The sequence below is a fragment of the Pelmatolapia mariae genome, linkage group LG7 (assembly GCF_036321145.2).
Source record: "Pelmatolapia mariae isolate MD_Pm_ZW linkage group LG7, Pm_UMD_F_2, whole genome shotgun sequence".
In the NCBI taxonomy this organism is placed as follows: Eukaryota; Metazoa; Chordata; class Actinopteri; order Cichliformes; family Cichlidae; genus Pelmatolapia; species Pelmatolapia mariae.
This window is the reverse complement of record NC_086233.1, coordinates 34,868,523-34,894,132: the sequence shown is the minus strand read 5'-3', so window position 1 is coordinate 34,894,132 and position 25,610 is coordinate 34,868,523. Positions and strand designations below refer to the sequence as shown.

At 39.9% G+C, this 25,610-nt stretch overlaps 2 protein-coding genes across 2 annotated transcripts in view; one reads left to right on the top strand and one right to left on the bottom strand.

Annotated features, from left to right (window-relative positions):
* LOC134632208 (MAM domain-containing protein 2-like) overlaps positions 1–12,849 on the top strand; it is a 33,531-nt gene extending 20,682 nt beyond the window's left edge. The window contains exons 6-17 of the mRNA XM_063480861.1: positions 1,516–1,600; positions 1,794–1,931; positions 3,622–3,896; positions 5,582–5,675; positions 6,017–6,163; positions 7,749–7,868; positions 8,001–8,143; positions 9,038–9,134; positions 9,283–9,441; positions 9,519–9,772; positions 12,078–12,162; positions 12,259–12,849. Coding sequence (XP_063336931.1) covers positions 1,516–1,600; positions 1,794–1,931; positions 3,622–3,896; positions 5,582–5,675; positions 6,017–6,163; positions 7,749–7,868; positions 8,001–8,143; positions 9,038–9,134; positions 9,283–9,441; positions 9,519–9,772; positions 12,078–12,162; positions 12,259–12,305 — 1,644 coding nt within the window. The 3' untranslated portion in view covers positions 12,306–12,849. The remainder of the gene's footprint in view (positions 1–1,515; positions 1,601–1,793; positions 1,932–3,621; positions 3,897–5,581; positions 5,676–6,016; positions 6,164–7,748; positions 7,869–8,000; positions 8,144–9,037; positions 9,135–9,282; positions 9,442–9,518; positions 9,773–12,077; positions 12,163–12,258) is intronic.
* A 1,260-nt stretch (positions 12,850–14,109) lies between these two features.
* On the bottom strand, positions 14,110–25,339 carry slc30a5 (solute carrier family 30 member 5). Its single transcript, XM_063478891.1, has 16 exons — positions 24,837–25,339; positions 23,259–23,381; positions 22,880–22,946; positions 22,599–22,684; positions 21,511–21,598; positions 21,023–21,110; positions 20,829–20,905; positions 20,486–20,656; positions 20,113–20,401; positions 18,826–19,034; positions 17,797–17,954; positions 17,576–17,705; positions 17,124–17,382; positions 16,817–17,043; positions 16,344–16,472; positions 14,110–14,366 (listed from the first exon to the last, which is right to left on the bottom strand). The coding sequence occupies exons 1-16, from the start codon at positions 24,905–24,907 to the stop codon at positions 14,196–14,198; spliced, it is 2,343 nt and encodes a 780-aa protein (XP_063334961.1). The 5' UTR covers positions 24,908–25,339; the 3' UTR covers positions 14,110–14,195.
* Between the last annotated feature and the right edge of the window lie 271 nt (positions 25,340–25,610).

The following is a 25,610-nucleotide window of genomic DNA, read 5'->3' as shown; positions in this document are numbered from 1 at the left end:
GCATTGGTAGGACTGTCCTTCCCACCTTTAAATATGAAGACTTGTTTCTGCCAGTGACTTCTAATAACTAATTTTGAAGGAGTAACCCTATTTCTGGCATTTCTTGCCACCTTGCTGTGCCAGAAATGTTCATGCTTCCATAAATTAAAGCAAAAAATAAATAAATAAGACAAAAAACCAAAACTTCTAGTATAAATAGACACCATCCAGCTGAGGCACTCTTCATCGTAATAGGCTACACTAATTTGAATACACATTGTATCAAGAACAGAAACCTGGACAAAGCCAAGCTAAATTTCTTTTTTAAATTTTGTTTTCTGATATCTCTTTTTATCACTTCATAAGTCAGAAAAAACGTAATCATAGTAATAAAACAGCAGAATCCATGAATGATATAAACAAACTCCTTTATAACCTCTTTAGGATTATAGGCAGGAATAAAACTTTTTAGATTTTTCATGTAAAGTGCAATAGAGTGTATATTTCTGTCTTAGAGGTTGAGAAAATAACCAGTAAAAATTAAAATACGTTTTAATTGAAAAGGTGAAAGATGCATTGTTTTACTAATCTATATTGCCACGGCAGTTCACCAGATGAGTACGTTTTTGTATTTCTGATTATTGCTGTCTTCCTCCCTTCACCCCCAACCAGTCACGGAAGATGGCTGGCCCTCCCTGAGCCTGGGTCTGGTCTGGTTCTTCCTGTAAAATTGAGTTTTTTCCTTCCCACTGTTGCCAAAGTGCTTGCTCATAGGGGTCATACTATACTGATCTGCTTGTCAAATGGACATATTCCATTTATGTCAGGATATGACGAGAGGACCCAAGTGTAGGTTACAGAGGGAAAGACAAAAGATTTCAGGAAACAAAGAATGTACTAGACAGAAAAATTAATGAATATCAGGGAACAAGTAGAAACTATCAAAAGCAGGTTAAAATAATGAGGGCAGGGCAGACAATCTCAAACGGGAGAAGACAAAGAGAGGACGTAGACACAAAAACAAGATACGTGAGAAAAGAAAATCTCAGAGTAAAACAGGAAATAACTAAGATTAAGTGATGAAGTCCAGCAGTAAAGATGATGACAGAGACAGGGCAGCACAGCAGGCAGGAGAAGAAAATAGTAGTTCACCACAGGAACCATGATGATGATGCTTGACATTAACGCTTTTTGAGCATGCTCCAATAAACCCACAAAGTATTATCAAGCTGTTCTCACTTTAGAGGTTTTTAGCCACTTTTAGCTTGTAGTTTTGACTTTATTGCACATTTGCTGCAAAACAGTCTCAGTGTTTTCCCCAAAAACCATCTTAACACCTTAAAAGGCATGACGTATCTTATCCATCATCCTGTGTGTCATTCCCTCTTCTGCACGCCACTTTAAAGCAAATCAGAGTTAGGAAAACTAGACTAGCTGTCAGCATAGTTCATGAATGAACTGTTTTTAACCTCATGTGATGCCTTTGTGATGTCAGACCTCACTTCGGGGGATTACTGAGCATGTGTCGTTGATTAGGTCGTCATCGAAGGTAAACCTGGGTCGAGCAAAGGGAGCAGCGTGGCCATCTTTGAGATCCACATCAGCCCCGGATACTGCCTGGGTCGGTGACTTCACACTTATGTCACTCACACATCTTACTTTAAACTGAAAGAAAAACATCACCCACATATGTACGCCTTGATGAAGACCATCTGCACCCTGATCCTCACACATTACAAAGCTCCGACAGCATGAAAACGCTTTCACATGTGCACCCATAACAGCGGGTCTGTTGTTCATTTGTCTGCCCCTAGAATGTGATTTTGAGGAGTCTCACCTGTGTGGATACAATAACCAGTGGAATGCCAATGTAAACTGGTATGTGGGAGGAGGCGGGGTCCAGGTTCTCCACAATGATATGCCAAATGATCACACATACAACAACAGGTCAGGTGAGCAAGAGTGATTTGTACATATAATTACTGGGTGTACTATTAATGACTCGTGAAGGGTCAAACTGGTTTTAGTTCATAAGCTAACTACCACAAAGTTAACGAGGGCTACAAAGGGTCAAAGTACAGGTACACTCATACAAATACAAATAATGAACTGCCTGGGATACTTTAAAAAGTGAAATTTCATCATTATATGTCAGACAGTTTAAAATATGGTATGTAGTTTCTAGGTTTTTAGGTAGTGCTTCAAATCTGCATTCTTTATAATGGCCTCTAGGGATGGGATGTACTAATTATTTAACGATTCTGATTCCATTATCGATATCACTTATGATTCGATTTCTCACTGGCTCTGCTTTGGGACTAACCACCATCAGTAAGCAGGATATGAAAGACATTACATTCATGCAAATGTTGTCAGTATTTCCCTTCTTCATTGTGATATGTGTTGGGTAGTAATTATTACACATATTACACAGAACACTGTTCTTAATAATAATGTAGTACGCTGCTTAATCACTTCCAGAAAAAAGTAAATGCACTGTCTCATGAATACCATTTACCAATATAAACCCGAGGCTACAGCCCCATACACCAACACATAACCCTGGGCTAATGAGAATACACATATGATCTTTCCCTTAGTATTTAGGAATGAACACAAAACCGACAACGTGAAGCAAGGATCAAAACCAGCACAAAGAGAGTTTAAAGCAATCGCCACAGTGATTCTACTTTAGAAACATGAACAGGTAGAAATGGAGGCTGCAGCCTGACTGCTCATCAGTTTGTTATCCATTGAGGTTCAGGGTCTGGCTGCTGGGCTGGGGTCAGCTTTAACGTCACTCAGGGTTCTTGGCTTAGCTTGTCTGTGCAGATGCTTGCAAAGAGTCAAACTTGTGTTAGCAGTAGAGTAGACAATTACACTCTTGTCTTTTTGTGCAATTAAAATAAAAGTAATGTTCATATGCACTCTAAAGACCGCGCCACTATTTTCCTCCGAACTGAAGTCAGTTGAGTGCAAGTTCAAGTGGAACCCACAAGTGGGATCAATAAGCAAGGAAACTAACAACTCCAAGGAATTTAACTACTGGGAACCGGTTCTCTACAATAACTCTAATGTCTATCCTTCCAGTCTGTTTCCATTTTGTTCATCCAATAAAGGGAAAAACAAGAAAAGCCCACAAGTTCAGTGTCATGGTGGGTCTGGAGCCTATCCTAACAGATGGACCGACCCATAGTCCATTGCAGGGCGCCGAACTATGCCTTCAATTGCAAAGCAATTCAGTCAATCCAGACTGGATCCTCGGGAAGGTTAATTCTGGGCCCCAAGCTTCACATTTGATACCCCTGATCCTGGTATAGACTATTATGCTTTCCTCAATGGTCTATAGAACGGTCACCAGTTCGACTCAGCTCACCTTTTACAAACATTACAAAGGTCTGTAATGACTTGTCCTATGTGCTTGGCTCTAACTTGACAAGAGTGATAAACATAATTCAAAATGTACCCAGAATGGTCCTATCTTTCAGACTGACAGCGTCAAAGCAACACATTATCGTAACTTTTAAAGTTGTTAAAGCTTTAAAGACTTTGACGTAGGTGTTTAGACATCTAGAAATCACCAAATCAGTGCTTACATGGTCTAAATAAACCCAGAAAACTCTCCCACTGAATTCCTTTCAGGTCACTTCATGTATGTCGACTCCATCTACGGCAAGACCTTCAAAGAAGTGGCCAAACTGGTGTCTCCAATGACGCAGGTGCCAATGTCCGGCTGTCTGAGTTTTCAGTATCAGCGCAGTGAGATAGGAAACCTCTTCTCTGTTTTCACCCGGGACCAGCTGGGTCAGTACCAGGAGTTGTGGAGGGCAGGGTTGGAGAATCAAAACGACTGGACAGAAATTCCTGGAGAGTGGATACCTGTGCAGGTGGACATGAAGGCACCCTACTCGGTACAGGTCAGTTCAAGACCTCTTATGAAGTCTTATGTGATGACTTAATGAACAAAGCAAGACCGCTACTTTTAAAGGAGGCAGCTTTTTTCTTATAAAAGCAAAAATAAATTAAATGGTAATTAAAGATATACTTTTGCTGCTGTGAGCCTAATTTTAAAGCTGGATACTTTTAGATAAATTCCAATGATGTATTTCTTGAGCTCAAAATTATCTTATCTTATGTGCTGTGCTCCTATTTCTGTCTTGTCTTTCCCCTAACCCCAAAACAAAAGTCTCTTCCTGTTAAAAGAGACCCCACAATCACCAGATGCTCTCTCTAACAATGTACGTAATATATGTGACTTACAGTATAAAGTGCCTGGAGACAACTGTTGCTGTGGGTTTTAACAAGATAAATAAAACTGATTGAATTTTTAAAAAAAAGTTTGCTATTGAGGTATACAACAAAAACCTCTTTGAACCTTAGCAGATTGCCACGGTCACCCATAGTTTGCATGGAAGAAAACAACTTGCCTGTAAACACTGAGCAGAAGGGAAATTGTGAACTTGCAAACCAAAAAACAGAGAACCTTTGCCTTCAAAGGGAAAGTTGCACATTTTAAAACGTGTTGGTTGCAGTGGTGAGGCCCAACTTTTAGGCCTCGATATGGTCCATTGCAAACGCAGACAGCTGGAGACCAAACGGTTGAGCAGTCATTGCTCTTATACTTCTTTGAAGACCCTTGAAGATCGCTGCCGGGAGCACATGTGTAGCTGGCGCATTGAAATGTTAATTCTCAGCAGACAAGTATACGCAGTCACAAAAAAAGGCAGGCACGTGGACATTCACATGGAGCCTCATGCTCACTGTGTGGCAAAATGTATCGAACTTGAAACAAAGCAAACCCTAGTACTTTACTGACTTTACTTTGAAGGTGAAAGTCCTCCATTTCTGGTTTGCATTGCACTTTTTCTATCCATCCATCCATCCATCCATCCAAACAAAAATACAATGGAGAGCATATCTCTAGTGTCATTGGGGAAATATAAAAACATTAATTGTGCTATCAATTGTTTGACAAATGTTACATATCTTTTATGTATATTTCTCTCTCTCTATGGCCACATGCAAGAGATGATTGAGTTGGATTTCACTGAACGTCTCCTTTATTCATATAATGGTCAGGATTTTAACTTTTAAAATCTTTAATTGTTCCGTAGCTTTAGTCGTGTAGTATTAATTGAAAGTGCAAGTTTCTGACAATGTAAAAAAAACAAAACAAAAAAAACAATCAATGAGTGACTGTTTTAAACTGTAACTTGAATTTCTTTCCATGTGTACGTAATATAGTCGCCAGTGTATCTACAAAGGGAATAATACGAGTAATCTATGTTAAGGTAGTCTTAATTGATAGATTCATTGATAAACTGCTTGCGGTCTCATAGGTATGCATGATGACCTATAACACAGATGTTCTGGTAGGTAGTAAACTGGGCAGGGTTAAACGCAGTGACTCTATGTCAGGTTATCTTTAACTTCTTGTGCTTCCATCATTCGTCTGACAAATGTTTTTGTTCCTTATTTGGTTTTAAAAAGTTTTTGGGGTTTGACTTAATACTACTACTATGACTACTGTGCATTAACAGGTAAATGTGAACGAAACTGTGTGAACACATAAAGACCTACAGCTTTGTTTATGTCCCTTTAGGTGGTCTTTGAAGTGGCGTTTAACAGTCCACGTGGCGGACGTGTTGCACTTGATGATATTTCCTTTTCTTCACAGTTCTGCACCACAGACACTGGTGAGCTGCAAATAAAGCCCCTTATTCTTTCACCGCTAATGTCACCAGTAAAATAGTCAAACTGGGTAAATCTTAAACCTCTAAAATATTCAGATTTTAATTAATATCTTAAAGCACCAAATCCAAGTAGCAGCAAAGTCATAAAGTCTTTCATATATCAAAATTTGGGAGTTTGCATGTAGATTAAGAAGATGAAAATAACCATGATTAATATAGGTTTGATCCTACAGGGTCTACAGATGTTAACATGAAATCGAATACAAATGTTTAAAGGACTGAACAGGAGCCACAAAAGTGTTTATCCTACATTAACCTGCGGTTTCTGTGCATTTATTCTACAGAGCCAACTTTTGATCCCTCTATCGCCAACTGTGATTTTGAGTCTGGTTTCTGCCTCTACACCCAGGAGCAGGCGAAGGAGTCACCGTGGAGAAGAGTCTCCGTGAAGCCCAACATATTCAGGAATGGAGACCACACCACAGGAGCAGGTGGGAAAACAACATCTGACCGTGGACTTTGTAAAACTTCCACTGTTTCAAGGGGACTTATTACACTTTTCCGTATTTCCTGTCATATATAAAATGTGACAATACTGTTAAAAATGACCCAAGTTTCAAATAATAGGGTAAGCTGATGTGCACGTAATTATGCACGTAATTATGCATGAATCATGCAACGCTTTTAGAGTCCGAAAATAACAATACAAGCAGAATAGGTCAACTGTGAGGCTGCCTCAGAGGGAAACTCCTGATTTTTTTCCACCACCAAAGAATCCTTTTTGTTAGAAAAAAACATCTAGCAGACCAGTACTTGTAAAACATCTTTTATTCTATCTTATCACCCAGGTTTCCTATGGGCAACACATAATTGGCTTGACCATAGAAAACCCACATAGGGGCCCCAAAGAGCAAAACTGGAATGTGCCCTGGATGGGAACACACATGTGGAAAAATGTGGGTTTGTCTTGCCTAGTTCCACAGTTTATCCACACCTACTCGCAGTGGGCCCAGATGTGCTCTACATTTCATGCCAGTACTGTGGGTTTGCCCACAGCGGCCTCATACAGGCCCCAAGAGGGCACGTTTGTTTAGTTGAGTTTTCTTGAAATTTCTTTAAGTAGTCTTCGATAATAGTTCTCCAAGCTTTGTGACATCGAGGGCATCGAGTTTTCCTTTGGATGTTGGCTGCCTTTTGTTTCATTATCTGCAAAGATGATCCCCCATTGCTACAATAATGTTGAGGTCCTGGGAAGGCCAATCCATGGTCTATAGTGCTCCATTGTGTGTTTTTCATTTCTTAAGAGAACAGTGTGGATCAACTGAAAGGCCAGATGAATTTCTTAGGTGCCGTGACAGGTGTTTGGTGGATTTATTTTTTTTGTATTTCCTAGGACATGACTTTTAGCTGTTTATCACCTGTAGATAGTTTCCTCCTACTACTACTTTTCTCCACTTTTGGTCTGAAAAATATTATTGTATGCCTGTCGAAGTGTGATATCTTTGGCACTTTTGGCAAAGTTGTTCGTTATGTTTAGACACAGCACTGGTTCATCTCAGTGTTAAGTGGCTTAAACAAAAAAACCCCAAAATATTCCTTTTGTCAGGTACAAAGATTGGACTAAAAAATGCGTGAAAAAGCAGCCAATGGTCAAAGAAAAACTTTGAAATACCCCCAGAAAGCCGTTCAAGACCACTTTTAAAAATACAAAAAAGTCTGGCTCCTTCATAAAGAAATGAAGGCTTTTACACAGAACTGTAGCTGGTAAACCAAGTGAACCACAGAGCATTAAGAGCCTGGTATTGTTCTCATTAGATGGTGGATGTGAACAAACATCAAAGCTGTGAAATTTAGGCCAGCGTTTTGGTGGCTGCGTGTCTGTCGGCTTTTTAGACATTTCTTTGCCTTCACGTGGCGACAGCATCCATGCATGCAAACAAAGCACAGTTTGCCACTGAAAAACAGTCTAGCAGCAGATCATTACCAGGTGTGAGTGGTGATGGGAATGATCACAGCAAGCAGATTCCGAGGAAGAGAGAGTTAGCAAGAAAATAAAATGCTGTCTTCTCCCTCCAGGATCTTTCCTGTTGGCTCACTCCCGACTGGGCCCACGCTCCGGCTACGTTAGCCGCCTCATCGGTCCAACTCTGGCCGGGAACATGAAGTACTGTCTGACATTTTACTTCTCTTTGAGGGGTGAGCTGCACCCTGAAACTCGACAGATTCATATATTTTCCCTGCATGTTGGCATTTATTTGAAATGTGTGAATCTTCTGCTGGAGCTGATCTGAATGATTCACCAACCAGAAATAACTCTGGCAACTGCAGGTTTCAATCAGACGGACCAGGCTCTGGCTGTTTATCTGCTGCACGTGAACGGCAGCCAGGAGAAGATCTGGACTCAGGCAGAGAGGTCGAGGGGAATCTGGATCGCAGCGGATGTCACCTTCCAGACGTCACAGCCTGCCAAGGTCAGCTATGAGGAAGTGGGGGAAAAAGCACACATGTGTGAAAGAATAAACAAGGAGGTGGATATGTGTGTGTGTGTGTGTGTGTGTGTGTGTGTGTGTGTGTATATATATATATGTGTATATATATATACACACACACACACACACACACACACACACACACACACACACACACACATATATATACATATATACATATATGTGTGTGTGTGTATACCCTGGTTGACCGTTTTGCTGGAGGAAAAGAAAAAAATGGAGGGCTGAAGATTAGAAAGGAGTGAACAAGACAGGAAGGAGAGAAGGAAAGAACCAATAGAAAAATGGGAAAAAGGAAAAGAAAGAAATGAAAGGAAGGGAGAATTGTAATGCACAAGCATCAGTACAAGAGGGAGCAGGAGGGAAAATGTGCAACTGACAGAACTGAAAAGAAAAAGTGGGAACAAGAAACAAGGAATGAATCCATTAATTATGATGGAAAAATATACAAATAATGGGAGTAAGGAACAGAGTAAATACGGGGGAAGAAAGAAAAATGAACAACAGAGTGAAGAATGTGAGAAATAAATAAGAAATACACTGAGAAATGAAAAAAATGCTTCAGAGAGGGAAAGATAAAAAGGAGAAATTGGATTTTTTTAATTTACTGCTGCTGTAGGACATCATCATCACATGTGCTGCGTGATGAAAATAAAGTCATAAAGTGCTCAAAGGATTTCTCCACACTGGCTCAGTATTTCACTCATGATTCATTCTTATCCTCACAGACTAACTGAGGCTCGCGCACACACCAGCACCAACCCAAACAAAGGGTTTTGGTTAAAGTGTCTTTGGTTGGGATCGATCTTTAAATCTGTAAACACCTCGTGGCTCACCGGTTTGTCCTGTGTTGTTCAGGTGGTCTTCGTGAGCACCTGCAGGAGTTTCTGGGACTGTGGCTCTGTGGCTTTGGATGACATCAGCATGAGCCTTGGAGACTGCGAGCTGGTGGCAGGTAACAGCTACAAAAAAAGCACAGAGAGAGAAAGAGACGGTTTTTATTATATAACCCTGCTTTCAAAGAAAAAACCCTACTAGCCTAAAAACAAGAAGCAGGAACCCTGCTTCTTCTCTTATTCTGCATATTGATTTTCCTCTTGTAGGCCTGCTGTCGTCTCTTCTCCCTGGACGCTGTGATTTTGAAGCAGGGTTGTGTGGTTACACTCAGGACAAGAAGAGCGACGCTGCTGACTGGGAGAGGAGGAGGGGCCCCACACCGACCTCATACACCGGACCCAGAGGGGACCACACGATGGGACTTGGTGAGTCGCCTCTCCTTTTGTATAAATTGATCCTTTCAGTTATTATAAGCCCCTGACCTACACTGTGTGCTCCGTAGGATACTACCTCCACCTGGAGGCGTCACCAGTGCTGCCCAGCCAGAACGCCCGACTGCTGTCCCGCCCTGTGAGAGGAACCAGGGGACAGCACTGTATTAGCTTTTTCTACCACATGTATGGGTCGGGCACAGGCCAGCTTAATGTTCGCATCAACAAATATGGAAAGGAAGAGCTGCTGTGGCAGAGGAGCGGCGAGCAGAGCATCGCGTGGCTGAAGGCCCAAGTCGAGTACCAGTGTCACAGCCAGCATCAGGCAAGAGTGGAAATAACTTTCTCCTTAATGCAGAAAAATTTATTTTAAACAGTTTAGATGAAGATGATGGTGGATGCTGACTGGCAAACAACTCACTTGTGGAACACGTGAGGACAGAACTGTAGAGGAGGGGCGCTGATCTCAGTTTCTCTAAGAAGCCATGCTGAGAAATGAGGATCACTTTAATGTCACTGAGATGCTTTAATGCTTTCATTTAACCTTTAAAAATACAAATGTCAAACATAAGTCCCCGAGGCCAGAATTGGCCCTGCAAAGACTCCAGTGTGGCCCACTAGACTGCTTTAGAAAAAATGAAGGAGGCTATGCATTTCTAGAATTTTAACTAAAGTAGTTAAGTAATAGATAAACAATTACATGACAGAAAAGTAACCGCTTAATAAATCCAGGACAGTCTGGGCAATGAGCTACAAGAACTTTTTCTGTAATTTTACATATTTACCATGTAGAAAAACTGAAGAACTGATGCTGTTGAAACTGCACTTCTTTTTCTTATATTGAGATATCTCAGGGAGTAAATGTGTAGTTAAACATATTTACATTGATAGAAAGATCAAAGTGGGCTCAACATGCTAACAAAAAAACTTTACCTCTTCATTATACCACTTAAATCAATAACATGTTTCATAAGCTGTTAAGCAGCATAACAAACTAATTCCTGATGTAAAAGTGAAATGATGCGTCTTTAATTTTATTCTTTAACATTATTTTCAGTATCTGACAGGCATGAAAATAACAGCTCAGTGTTTCTGTGAGAAATTTAAAAAGGCAAAAGCAGAACATGTATTTTCCTTTTGATAACAGGGGAAAGAAAATCACCCCAGTGTGGTCTTTCTGACTCCACTGTGATGAAACTCGCCTCCACGGCTCGATCTCTTTGAGATTTGGCACAGATGAAGATGTTTTGGTTTTTTTACATAGCTTCAGGCTTCTTTTCAGTTCGACGGCTTTCTGAAGACTGTCATTTTGAAACCACACACAACCAGTGGTATAGAGTCATTGCCCAGGAAACAAAGTAGCCTATATGAGACTGCGTCATGGAAATATGGGCCTCGCTTTAGTCTCGGTAAGATGAACTCAGTTCAACATCCTCTCTTGAACTATTCTGCCTTCAGCATCAGCTTTGCCCCTGTCAGCCTGCAGGTTCAGTATAATTGGTCCTGTCTGGACTCATCACTGTGTAGACTGCATGCACAAGTGGGTGTGCCAGAATATACTGAGAACCTAAAATCAAGAAATTACAACGTTGAGTGAATGACTCTCGAGGTGAATGGATCTTATCTGCAAACAAACTTTAGCACATTTGATCTCATTTGTCCTCTGTGCTGGGTATTTCAACATCTCGGCTGTTTTTATTTGGCTAAATGAAAGTTTCAATAATTAAAGGAACACTTTTAAATTTCGCTCGCTCCCCTTTGCTCTCTCTTCTTTCTTCCCACCACTCCCCCACCCAGTCGGGGCAGATGACTGCTCCTTCATGAGCCAGCCTCTGTTGGACTTCCCTTTATCTTAAAAGGGATTTCTTCCTCCCCACATTCACCAAGCGCTTACTCAGTGTTGCAGGTCTCACTCTAATATTGTAAGGTCTTTATCTTACAATATAAACACATTGAGACGAGGAGTTATAAATAGAACTGAAAATTTAAAAAAAAAAACTCATTCTCATAGGTTAGATATGAAAATATTCAGTGGAGTAGGAATTGTGATTAAAAATCTATAAAGAACATTAAAAATAGTAACAGTAAAATTCATTACTGCTGTTAATAAGACAAGAGATTAGTGCTGCAGAAAATTGTTAACCTGGTGATTTAGCACACAGAGCAGTGAAATAAGCATTTTAATTCAAGTTAAGTATTTTATTGAGTGTGTTCTCAGTGCTGCGCACTACTAAAGTAGTACTGAAGCTTTAAACCGCCTGAGTCTATTTGTTTTATTAGCTGCAGTTCCAGCAGTGTAAAAGAGACTCAACAGCAGATCAGTATAAGTCTAATACATTCATGTGTCACCAAATTAATACATGCACAAAAAAAACCCATTAATAAATTATTAATAACACTAATGACACAAAAAAGTCATTTTTCTTACAGAAAGTTTCTTGAATTTTGAAACATGGATGCATAGCTCTCTGTATTATTATTCTTGGGTCTTTACTTTACAATATGAAGCACCTTGAGGCAGCTGTTGTTGTCATTTAGCATGGCATAAATAAAACTGAAGGGGGAGGGGGGGTTCCACTGCTGACCTGAACTTTCTTAATCTAAACACTTTATTTGTCCTTTTGTCCCAGATTGTGTTTGAAGCGATCAGGGGTTCTTCAATAAGGAGTGACATTGCCATTGATGATGTTATTTTGGAAGGTGGACCTTGCCCAGGTAAACAAACTGAAACGTCCTACAAAAAAAGAAAAGATGCAAGAAAGGATTTCAGATTTGTCACAACTTCCTGCTTTCTTTATTTTTTTCCTGCAGAAATGGGGATCAGCACCACTGTGGGAACCTCCAATGAGATCGAGTAAAGGGTGCAAGGAGTGCAAACAGCGTATAATGCTTACCCCCCCTCCCCTTCCTGTTTTTTGCACATTACAGACAACTCAAAATGTTGTTGAGTCCTGACTCCTGCATGTCAGTCTAAACATGTGGACAAAGGAAACTTCTCATGTAGTTTCTCTCTTCTTGGAGCGACACATATCAGTCATGTCACAGTCAGCGTTCCTCTGCACTGTAGCAGCAGTGAGCATGTTAAAGTGTTTTTCTTCACATTTGTATTGCATTAGATTAATGCTCATTGCTCAAATAAAGCGAGGACGTTCTTTAACATGAGTTGCTTTAGGTTCTCTCTGTTGATGCCTGGAGTTGGATACAAGAAATACTGTATTTTACTGTCACCTAGTGGGAATACAGCATAGCATACAGGGCCATTTATAAAGGAACAGTGTGAGGGAATTGAGATTCCTTCTCAAGTGATTCAACCCCCAGTCACACCTTGAACCATGTCGCCTGAATAATTCTTATGGTGGGTAAATGACTCTACGGACCTCTTCCAAGGTGACAACCACATTACAGGTTAAATACCGGAGACTCCCCATTAGCTCTAAACTGAAGAAGCCTCTTTTCAACAAGCTAAATAAAAGTTTAGCTGCCTTCAACTTAAACCCTTAAGTCTGCAGTAAGAACCAACCTCATAAATTTAATTTAAAAAAAGAAAAAAAGAAGTTACATCAGAGGCTCCACACTTGTTTTTCCTACACAACCTGTTCATTAATCACCTTAACTGACAGAGGAACAGATGAATGGTTACCACAGATATTCTTATGAAGGGTCTGAAAGCAAATCAGCTAAAATCCTGTGGTCCAAACAGTGGACCATAGAAATGTTTTTTGGATTAAAGTGTGGCTGTTCTCATGACCATTTCCCCCAGTTTTAACCAGATTGACTGGTGATTCTACAGTGGAATATGGACATTATATTAGCACTACCAGAATATTCCTGACTCCAGGTATGCTGATGTATTCTCATACACACACCGGTCACATGCATGCGTAGGTAAGCGCCCTAACATGGATACTGTACTTGTATGAAGTCGCCCATCTAATGTCATGGTAACAGAGATCTGGTTCTTCGCTAATCTTGGATCGCTCCAGCTTTAAGCCTGGAAATGTCAGAGTAACCTGCGAGTAAATTAAATATAACAGAAGACGTCATGTTTACGCATCAGTAACTGTAACAAAAAAAATGGAAACAAAGGGAAGATTTATCTTGTTCATATACCTCTCCAGAGTAGTTTAGTTTTTGATAAGATCGAGACAATGTTGCCCAGTTTTTCCATGTTAACCTGACGTGTGCACATAATGTTCACCCAATCTTGCAAGAATCCTTCCCAAAATTCCAGTTTTTTAGTCTTTTCAAAGCCAATCGAGCCAAACATCTACGGTATCAATTTTTCCTTCTTGAGTTATCGATTCAGAAGATAGTTAGAAAGCTTGACCTCTGACCTTGACTTCAAGGTCACGGAAATTCTAATTTGTCTCAGACTTTTAGTAGCTGCATCTAGGGTATGAATATAAAAGCCTACATCACTTTCAAGCCAATCGGACTAACAAACCTAGATTATCTTTAGAGTCTGATTGGGTTTCATTTTTTTCCTTTTAGAATAAAGTTAAAATGTCAGTTTACTTGAAGACAGAGTGTCTGCCATCATTCATATGGTTAGAATTGTAGTTTGACATGATAAACCAATCCCATAGCCTCTCTGGTGTGCTGTGAGTCTTTAGTACAAGAAACCTGAATTGTGACACTGGGTAAATAAAGACGACAGCAAAATAAAACCAATATATTCAGATTTATTTAAACCACATACGTACACTGTACATATCAATGAAAACAGACTTCTTAACGTTTCCTTTGGTCTACATGATGCACGTCCCGTCGTTCAGGTACTTCATGGACTCCATCTGCTGCGTCATCGCCAGAACTTCGTGAAACCCGGTGCTGAGTCCTGACATGTGCTGGAAGTACGCCTCCTTCTCCACCTGCACCGACAAATTGTTCACCCCAGCTTCTTTCAAAATGGCGGTCACCTGTTGAAACCAGAATTACAGTCCACCATAAAAATCCTCAGCGCCAACAATCTAGCCTAAATGTACCTGTAAAACCTTTTTTTTTTTTTTTTACATTTAAATATTTAATAGTAAATAAATGTGCATAAAGATATTCTAAGAAATTAACTGAACACAACACAAAAAAAAAGAGCAGCATGTGAGTGAGAGAAAATATAGTATTAATGCCCCCGTATGAATGCTTTTTGAAGCTTTAGATGCTCTAATGGAATATAAATTCTTAAATTAATGTTTAGATGTTTTTTTCTTTTGTTCTTGCAGTATACCAGTGCTGGTATAGGAGGAGAAATCAAAACCAGAAGCAAAGAAGACAGATTCTTTTTTCCTCCACTACATTTATTTTTTTACTTTTTAGTTACTAAATATTGTCCAAACTGAACGTTTTAACCCTATAACACCAAGTTTATCAGATTTGATGCTTGAGGTTTTGAGACTAGTGATGTGTCGGTCACGAACGAAATGGCTCTTAGAGCCGGATCTTTGACGTGAACGACGCGAGCCGTGGGTTTTTGTTTTTTTGTTTTTTTTCCCCCCTTTCTCTCACCCTCTCTCTCGCACCTTTTTCCGCTTCACTCCGCACGCGAGCCTTGTGCTTTGCGCTGGGCAGAGGGGGGAGGGGCGGTAGTTACGCTCGCAGTAGCACAGGAACGGAGCGGGAGGAAGAGACAGAGAAAGAGAGCCAGGGACAACAACGTCACATCAGAAAGGTATAGTAATCATCCACAACTATTTTCAGTTGCGGATGATAAAGAATTCAGAAAGTTTATTCATGCAGGCCCATATGACAGAGAATATGCATGTTGTTTTTGTTTTCATATTTTAATTTATATTTAATTGTGTTGTGGTTTGCAGTGTTTTGTGTTGTTTCACTTTAAATTTTTTTAAAAGGAAAAAGCTGAAAATTTAAATAGTTAAAAGTTGAAATGTGAATAGTTGGTTTTTGTATTATATGATTTATTTATTACATTTTATGTGGCGTGAATAAATAAAAGTATATTTACGGTGGCCCCTAGAGACAAAGCACGTACAAACTTCAAAACACGTACAATCCCTGAAGCACGTACAAAACACAACAGAAGTGCTCCAGGATGCTAGGCGCAGTGTTGAGCTTTTGTTACCTAGTGGCTACACAAGCCAGCTAGTACCAACGACCGGATTTGGTGTGTAATTTAAGTGATCTAGGTAGCTCTGTTTTGGAAGTTCAGTTAACGCTAGGAATGTGTTTTGGAGTTTGTACGTGCTTTTTGCAGTTTGTATGCATTTTGTCTCTAGGGGCCACTGCATATATTTATATATATAAACATACATAAATAAAACCACTTTTTTTTTTACATTAGTAATTCCTTTTGTGCATAATTTTATATTATTGTTAATAATAACTTAATTAAAGCAACAAAACAACCTGAAGAGTCGGTTCGGAGCCGAAATAGCCGGCTCTTTTTAGTGAGCCGAGCCGAAAGAGCCGGATCTCTAAAAAGAGCCGGAAATCCCATCACTATTTGAGACAGTGTGATTTTTTTCCCCCTGTAATAACCTGATGTTTACAATCTGACACATGCAGTGAATTTGAGCAATGAACTGTACAAAAATGCCTAGTGTAGGAATAATTATACAAATTAAAACTCCTATATGCAAACTGACATTTAATTTAGCCTTTTTTTTGTTTTTAATTTGTCAGAAGGTTCAATAAAAACTACAGTTTCTTTAAAATGGAATTTTCTGGCTATTATTTCACGGTTCAGGTTTTACAGGATAAATATATAACTGTACTTCTTATTTATGCTTTATTAATATAGATTATGTAACTACCCAGTAATAAACCAGGTGTGCCATTACAAACAGCCAAGACAATGTTTGGTATTCATTCGCCAAACAATAGGATTCATTGCTGTAAAGTAAAACATTAGTATTAATTCTAATTCTAGAGTTTGTGCCAACCTGCTGAATGATCCTCTGCTCCACCACGTCAGACATGACCTGGAGGTGGATGGTTCCGGCGATCATGTTGGCTGAATGCCTCCAGAAATGAGGGTCTCTGTACGATAAAACTCCTTCAATTTTCTCAATCTGAAACATGAAGAAAATTAAAATCAGAAAATGTTTTTTGAAAGTTCCTATCCTGTCGCTTATGTTAAAAAATGTTATATATATATATATATATATATATATATATATATATACAGAATCCGCAGCCACGGCAGGGTCCAAGCCGTAATCAGGAACTAAAAAGTTAAAATAGGTAGGAAGTAGTGTAACCTGGTAAATTATTTTCTCTATTTATGTACTAGCTTTCCAAATTTCATTGCTCCTGCAAACAGATAAGCAGTTCTCAATACAGATTCTCTTCCTTCATGCACGAAGAAAAAAATTTCACGACAGTCTGCTAAGCAACCCCATCTAGATCTCCTCACCTTTTCCAGCGCATTGTTCAGGTCCTTCTCGTGCTCTGGGGGAGTTCGCAGAAGCAGAACCTCGCAGGCGTCCTTCAACAGAGGGATGACACTGAGGAAAATGAGAGTGGCAATGAAGAGCGAACATATGGGGTCAGCGATCAACCAGCCGAACTGCCGGATGAGGATGGTGGAGATGATCACGCCAACGCTGCCCAAAGTGTCGGCCAAGACATGGAGAAAGACACCTGGAGAAAAATAAATCAATAAATCATGACTTTATCTAGCTTTATGTTTCTCACCACAGACCACGTTCTCAAACACACACCTCTCATGTTGGCATTCATGCCTCCAGAGCCATGGGAGTGCCCGTGTCCCCCGTGGCCGCCATGCCCGTGGCCTCCGTGCGAGTGCCCGTGGCCTCCGTGCGAGTGCCCATGACCTCCGTGGCTGTGCTCACTGTGGGAGTGGCCATGATGTGAGTGCCCGTGTTCGTGTGACGAGCAGCTTTTGCCGCCATGGGAATGGGCGTGACTGAAAGCGCAGATGCCCACTAGGTTGACGAGTAAGCCTCCAACAGACACGGGCTGCAGAGAAGGATGAACAGAGTTCAAACCAGACGAACGCTTTCATATTGTCTCTATGATATCCAGCTGTACTAATCAGTATAAGATCACTCCAAAACTGACAAGATGCAATCAGGAAATATTAAAAGGCGTGATTTTAGTGACCAAAGGTAAAAAAGATATTCAAATGGTGTGGTGGAATCCTTTTACTCACCGTCAGCATGTCTGTGTTTATGTTGGGAGGATCCAACAAACGGGTGACCGACTCCACAAAGACAAAGAAAGCGATGACCATCAGGAACAGGCCGTTGATGAATCCAGAAAGAATTTCAACACGACCGTACCTGCAAAACCACAAAACACTCAGTTCATTAAGAATCCAGCTGGAGGTGATGTTCTTCAATTTTACGATCACGAGTTCTTGATGGATTTTACCCGTAGGAGAAGATCCTGGTGGCTTTCCAGCGGGTCATGAGGGCGGCAAACAGGCCCAGAACTAAAGCAGAGCAGTCGAACAGCATGTGGAAACCATCAGAGATGAGTCCCAGGCTGTTGGTCCAAACGCCATAAAACAGTTCCACAAAGGTGAAAGCCTGAAACAATGCAGAGCAACAAAAGTCTTACAAAATACCCGCAGAGTGTGTGCGCCTAAACACAGCAGGCGAGTCTTTCAACAGCTTGAAATGCTTTAATGTATTAGATTAAATTATTTAAGATGATCTCCAGATGTGATTATCTAATTCTTTTATTTAATTGACAACTGGAAATTACTTTTTTTTTACATTCTGTTCAGTCAGAGGCAATCCTTTGTTCTCACTGGGGTGTAGATTTTATTGTTTACTTATTAACTTGTGCATTTCATTTATTCCACCTGTTATACTTAGTTTAGTTTTATTTTATATTTTTTTAAGAAACAGGCACAAATCAAATATTCATACACACCCATCCCTCATTAAAAGACTATCCATTCAAAATATAAGAGTATAAGAATCAGGATCATTAAAGGTTAAGAAATGTGGAATTTCATTAATGTTGGCATAAGTGTTTCTTTGAATAGGTTTGTAAAAGTAAAATATGTAAAATATTAGCTTTTAGAAGCCCGCAACTGTATAGTGTTAGACTGCTCCTCAGGTCATTGAACCCTTTATGACATATTTTCTATCCTCAATGGCAGCTATGATCTTTATTACTAAGATTCATTTTAGCAGGAAACCTCATTTCCAGGCACAAATGTCAGTGAGATGTAGATCGGATCCTATTAAACAGCTGATATTAAAAGACTGTAAGCTCAGACGTGTGTTTTTCCCTTCATTTCTCCTGTATATGCTGATCCGTTTTTGGACCTCTAAGAATCGGCGTTCTGCTTTCTGTTACTATTGGGGTTCGGGTACGGAGCTCTTACTTTGAAATTAGACGGTCTAAAATGTGAAAGATCAGAACAAAAAGAAGCAACTTCCTACGCACCAGGTTGAGACACAGGAAGTAGAAGATCTGTCTGGAGTCATACTCCTCCAGGATCTGTTTCAGGGAGTCTTTGATGAATCGTGGAAGGGACTGGGATGTGTGCTGCAGGGCGTCACCCATGAAATTGTAGAGAGGTGTCCCTTCAGGGGAGTAACCCACCAAGGTGCCCTTCTGGCCTTTCTTTGAAGGAGATGAGAGAATATTGGACGCTGCAGGGAGAGAGGACGGCAGGGAGAGAGGTGTAAACAAGGGTTTTTGTTATTATTATCCATTTTAAATTAGTTTTTATTAATTTTTTCAGTTTCAGTTCAGTTCTAGTTAGTGTCCAGGACGGGTTTGCTTACTTCTGGCTAGTTTTTAATTCATTTCAGTGTTAGTTTTAGTCTTTATTTTAAGTATTATTGTATTAAGGACATGTATCAGTGCAGTAATTACAATAAAAATAAAAAAACTTTTTGAAAACAGTTGACTCATAATCTTGTTTATTGACTCACAATCTTGTTTATTGACTTTATTGAGACCTCATCCGGCAAGTTTTGATAACAAAATCTTTATCAAAAGAAAAAAAATACACTAAGGCTATGTTTTAAATTTTAGTTAGTTTTCCCAAGTCCACAAAATTGTGTCAGTTAATTTTATTCATTTATTTTAGTTAATTAAAATATGTTTTCACATTTGCTTCTTTTGTTTAGGTTTAGTTAACTATAACAACTTTGGTGTAAACCCAGTTTAAAGACCAGGTTTTGACCAAAAAATAAATAATTAGAACTCGGTGTTTCAGAAACCCTTTCACTTTAAGTAAAAGGCAGGCGCAATGTTTTTTTGTATTTGAACAGACAGAACAAAAATTCCTCGAGTAAGACAGATGTAATGTTTTGTTTCTATATCAATTTCAGGTTAGTCCCTGCCTGAGTTTTAAAGGATGTAATGGATTCTGAAAAGTCGGAGCTGCGTTTTATTAAATGTCGATGTGGCATTTCTGGTTTTGTGACTGCGTTTTCTCAGATGTTGCTACATTTTACTAAATGTTGCCATGCAACACATTCCCACAATAGGTCTTCATTTTTGTGTAGCACTTCCTGAGAGGTGTTCACTCCACTTTTTCAAATCCCATCATGCATTTCCTAAAATGTCTGTTTTCTGTAGGCAGTTTCCCTTAATTTTTAATTAATTCTTGTTTTGGTGTTTTAAGTCTTTCTCCCCATTTAACTTTAACTGTTAAATGCAAAATATGATTAAAAAGGCAGGTAAAACAAATTAGCTAGGTATCCCAGAGCCGTTACTCACACATAATGAAGAAGATGGCGCTAACCAGCACTCCACCAGAGAGCACGTGCTCTGTGCTGCCGTGGTGCGCTGGTTTGCTCATGGAGCGCAGCTGGTCAGTCAGCGGGTGAGTCCAGAAGTTTGCCAGCAGCAACGCGCTGAAGAAGAGGGCCAAGGCGCCATAACGGGCGCACCTCGGCGTCTCCATCTTGGTGCTGCAGATGGCCTCGACGTAAAACTCCAGGATCGTGACGGAGAAGATGATCATCCCGAAAGGCAGGACGAGAGAGGACCACGACTCCACTTTGCTCTGGGGTTAAGATGAGATTCATCGGTTTACAACACAGCTAGCTAAACAACAAACACGTTTTATCATGTGATCTGGTGCACGTACTTCTGTGGTCGCAGAAAGTACTATAACCCAGGGCAGCAGCACCATGGCAGAAACCAGGTTGTCGAGGGCATAGAGACGTTTGGCACCGCCGATCTCCACTGACAACTTCCTGGAGGCCGTGTGGAATCCGACCTTCAGACACAGGGATGCCACCAGCAGCACAACACCACCCTGACAGGAAGTACAAGTACACATTACGATAAACATAAATATATATATCAATAAGGAACTGAATCAGACAGAAAGAGCACAGACTCCCTTTCTTCTGTTGTATATAAACTGAATTAAATTATTGGAAAGCCAATATTTAGAAAGAAAAAACAAGAAGGTAGGGAATACTCACTTTGTGATCTGCTACCCCTAAAAATGAAATCACAGTATACAGGAAGTGAGTGAGAGCACTGTCATGGTGTCCCTCAGCTGGTTATGAGGGGGAATCAAGGCAAATGCAGTAAAGGACAGAGGCGTAACAACGCAACACATACACATAAACTAACAAACACTGACAATAGACTAAAGTGTCGGCTCAAAGGATACGGTGCTCGGCCATCTTTGCCATGAGATCATCGTTGTCAAAGAGGAGCAGGCAGATCACAGCGATGATGAAGAAAGCAGCACCTCTAGTCTGCACAAAGTCACAGCAAAGTAAACAGAAATGCACATTATAAACATTTAACACACAGAGTTCAATCAGTTACCTTTTTCAAAATAATGAGTGTTTTAGCTATTATTATTCCCCAATTTTGTGCCTCTTTGCCTGCTCTATAATACCAGTTCTTAAACTGCATATGGAGGAGAGAGGCGGCTTGTAATTGGTCAGTTATGTTTCAGTTTATAATTTAAGTTTATATTTATAATGAAGATTTGTTTCCTTCGCACAAATAAATACAAACATTACCTGTACTTTTCAAACATCAGGAAATGAAACAAAAAACATGTTACAGAGATAAAGCGCTCATGTCATATAACCACGATCACACCGACACTAAAAGCAGTTTCAGCCATGTGAATTTATGGCCTCCTACCTTTGATGGCCCTCCTCCTGAGTTTGTGAAGAGGACCCCAAGAAGAGCAATGACCACAACGTCACTGTGCTCAAACAGCAACAACGTTCTGTGAAAGACACAATTTTAATTATATACCTGAATACAGCTGTGAGTCTGCAGATACTAAAATTTCTGGCACAACTTCACCTACTTCCAAGGTGCATGAAGAGGATAAGAAACTAACAACGCAGGAACTCCAGCAACACTTACAGGTAAAGAGGAACAGCTCTATTAACTGACCAACATGTTTCGGCATGTGGCCTTCATTAGGGTCATGACCCTGATGAAAGCCACATTTACCTTAAGTGTTGCTGGAGTTCCTGCATTGTTAGTCTGCAGATATTCTCATAAACACTTGTAGGAGGTAGGGATAGCGTACAAAGCCAATAAAATGCCATGTAACAAGCTGAATATAATGCAAGAACATAAGTCTGTAAAGTGAAATACTTGCCTACTACATTAACATACCACTTTAAAGTAGCTCACTGCAGGAACAGTGCATGTGACTTTCTCTGGTCTTAAAATATGTATTTGTGGGTTTTACCCGCACCTGGTGGGCTGTAATGCCGTATGAGCCCCAGAAGCTCTCAATTACTATTAAACAGCAAAACCAGAGGAACATACTGCCAGATGTTGAACAAATACAGCGTGTGTGTGAAATGAGATGCTACTGTACTAACTGAAGAAACATGCAAATATAAAGAAATAAAGACAGGTGTCAAATTATTCTAGTGAAAATTCTGCCAGGCAAAGCAATCATGTCTGCCATAACTATATGCAGCAGTTTAGGTTGGAGACTGTGGGATGATCTTTGAAGTATCGCTGGATAGTTCCCAGTTAAAAATCCACAGCCCTAACTGATTTAAATTGATCAACTATTCCCTGAAGGTTGTGTCCTTGTGCACCTGTAGCTAACCTGACTTTCTTGTTTCTTTTAGGAGACCACCAAACAACCATTTTTAGTCCAAAGAAACACAATGGGACTCTCAGGGAGGGATTTAAACTGTCCTCCTCCAACTCTAATGCTGCATTTGGTTTTATTTAACTACTGCTTAACTACTTCTTACCTAAGAGGTCCACAAAGAGTTAGGCCGAAGAAGCCCAGGAGGGATATGACACAGCTGAAAACAGCATGCTTTAACAACTTTATCCACTGCAAAGAAAATAGATTCATCAACAGAAATGAATACAATGCATAAGGTGTTTTTTTTTTCTTTTTGCAAAGCTAGACTTGAATCATCTTAAGCACGACATATATAAGTTGTTCAAGCTATTGAACAACAGTAAAAAGAACAGGAAGATTAGAGGTTTTAAAGCGGACAAATTTAAAAGTTAAAGTCCAACAAACCTGTCTTTTTGAGATGACTTTTCCAGATGAAAAAGGTTTTTGGAAAAAAAGCAGAAACACTGCACTCCTAAAATCAAAACAATAAAAAAGAATCAGCATGTTTTCACCATCTATATATACAAAATGAGCAAAAGGTCTTGGTGAATAATCACATTTTGTCTTTAACTCCACCTGAAAAACCTCAAACACACTCACTGCAGCCGGTAACACATTCAGCTGAGATGATGGACATTAAATATCTATTCATCGCTCTTATCGAGCAAGTGTGTGAAGTTTGCAAAGTCAACAAAAATTGGCCAGAATAACTGTAATTAAGATTTTTGTCACTACAGAGCAGCCCTAACTAACAATAATACATAAAAACACAAAGAGTACTTACCCTAATTTCAGTATGAAGATGAACTGAACTATGTGAACCACTTTTAGGATATCATATGACTCAAAGATCCCAAGAGCTTTGAGGACCTTCGAGATGACCAGTAGAACAATGTACCTGGTTAACCTGCACAAGGAAAGAACACGCTACACATTAGTACAGGCTGTGTGTGATAAGAGCAAAAACAACTGTCATCTACACTGATTCTAGCTATGGGCAAACTTCATACAGTAACAGGCATAATCTTCCCCAAGAAACAAAATCTGAACTGTTCGTTCTTATAGAAAACCTCTGTGTTATATTTCCAGTTTAGTCTATTGTTTTCTACCATTTTCCATCAGGTTTCCCTCTTCTCCCAGGACAGAAATATTTAACTTCAATTCACTGAGGGTTTAAAGAGAGTCTGTGTGTGTTCCTTTTTTGCACCTCAGACTTTCAGCATAACAACAGGTCATGCCACCTACAGAAACACTCTGAAGATTATGCAATGATTGGATTCATTAGTCATGGGCAGGAGAAGGAGTACTAAGCGCTAGCTGAATGCTTTTGTGGAGTGATCTAGGAGGAGGAATGATCAGCTTCTGAATGGGAATAAGACCAGACAGATGGTGAACAACTGAAGTTGTGCCTATCCTGGGACAGGATGTTGATGTGGTGGAGGAGTACAAGTAACCATGTGTCCACATCTACAACAACATGAACTGGAAGTCAAACACAGAGGCTGTATAGAAGAAGGAAACAATAGGGCTCCATTTCCTAAGGAAGAGTTTGAAGATTTTCTCAGTTAGTTGTGGTGAATGGAGTGTACTGTGCTGTGGTCTGCTGGGGATTCAGCATCACAGCCCTTGACACAATAGACTGGATAAACCGATTCTTAGACAACCCCTGATAATTTTTAGATGCCCACTAACACATAGCAGGCTGGAATCAATCCTGAAGGTTTTTATACCAACATACAGCTCAGACTAAGGGCATAATTAATACTAATTTATTAATAAATCAAATCAAATCACTTTTATTGTCACATCACATATGCAGGTAGACTGGTACAGCACATGCGAGTGAAATTCTTGTGTGCAAGCTTCACAAGCAACAGAGGTGTGCGAAAATACCATAACATACGAACAAAGCAAAATATAAGAATGGGAATCTGAGATTTATAAGAATAAATATATGTACAAATATAACAATGTATGCATTACTGAATATGTATACCAAATATGTATATACGTGTGTGTGTGTGTGTGTGTGTGTGTATACATATATATAAAATAAAGTAAAATATACAGGTATAATGCTTAATAATAATGTAATGACTATTAGTTTATAAGCAAATCTGACGGCTTTTTGTTATAGTGTTCTTACATATGGTGTCTGGTTGCAAATATCGGACACAACAAGCAATGGGAAATAATAATGGGTGGTTTTTCCACTGCTGTGGACAATTTACAGAGTAATCAATTCTACACAAACGCTAACGTATGGACTACAGACGCATGGATGAGACTTGAATGATTCTTGACATGAAAACAGTTACATCAGTTTAAACTGAGAGTTTTTGATGAAGGAAGGAGAACATACCTGGAATCGGGCACTTCGACCATCCCCAGCTGACCCCCTGAGAGCACGTTGCTGCTGTATTTTTCTTCCATTTTCAAGCTCCCCAAACCCACCAGCTCCACTCCACCGAGAGTTACTTCTGTTACTTGTGCATCCTTTACATCGCTGCTGGCGGGAGAGTCAGCTTAAACTACGGTCTGTTCACCGCCGGAGAAAATAAACTGGCTTCTTCTGCGTTCTATTCATCCTCCCGTCAGTGTCTGACGTGTAAACTACAATCAGCTGGTAGCCTTGTTAGCGTATTAGCTGGCTAGCTAGCCACTTTCCCCCCCAAAGTTTCCAGTGGCGTCACGTCCTCGGTGTACAGTTTACTTGACCCAGAAGCTTGTGGACGCGTGGTCAGAAAAAGATACTGAAAAGTTATGAGTCTGAAGTGGTTGTAATAACCGAGAAAATCCGCAATGACAGGATAAAGAAAATCAAACACCAGAGCTGCCCGTGTTGCCACGGCACTTCCGGACACGGTAAACGGTCCACGTTACGTGCAGTTACTCGTCAGCGTTGCGCCTGCGCAGATAATGAGGATAGAAGATATATTTTTGTTTGTTTGTTTGTTTTTCACTTTATTTAGAAAGTTGTTTTATGAACATTTTCGTTGTTTCTTTCTTTTCTGGAGAAACATATAAAATATATTTTAAAAAGTTGCCCTTTGTCGTGTCCTCCCCCTATGGCGTGTGCTCCTCTGCAATTTGTTTTTCTTCTGCTCTGGATGTTTTTGTTTCTCCTGTGGGTTTC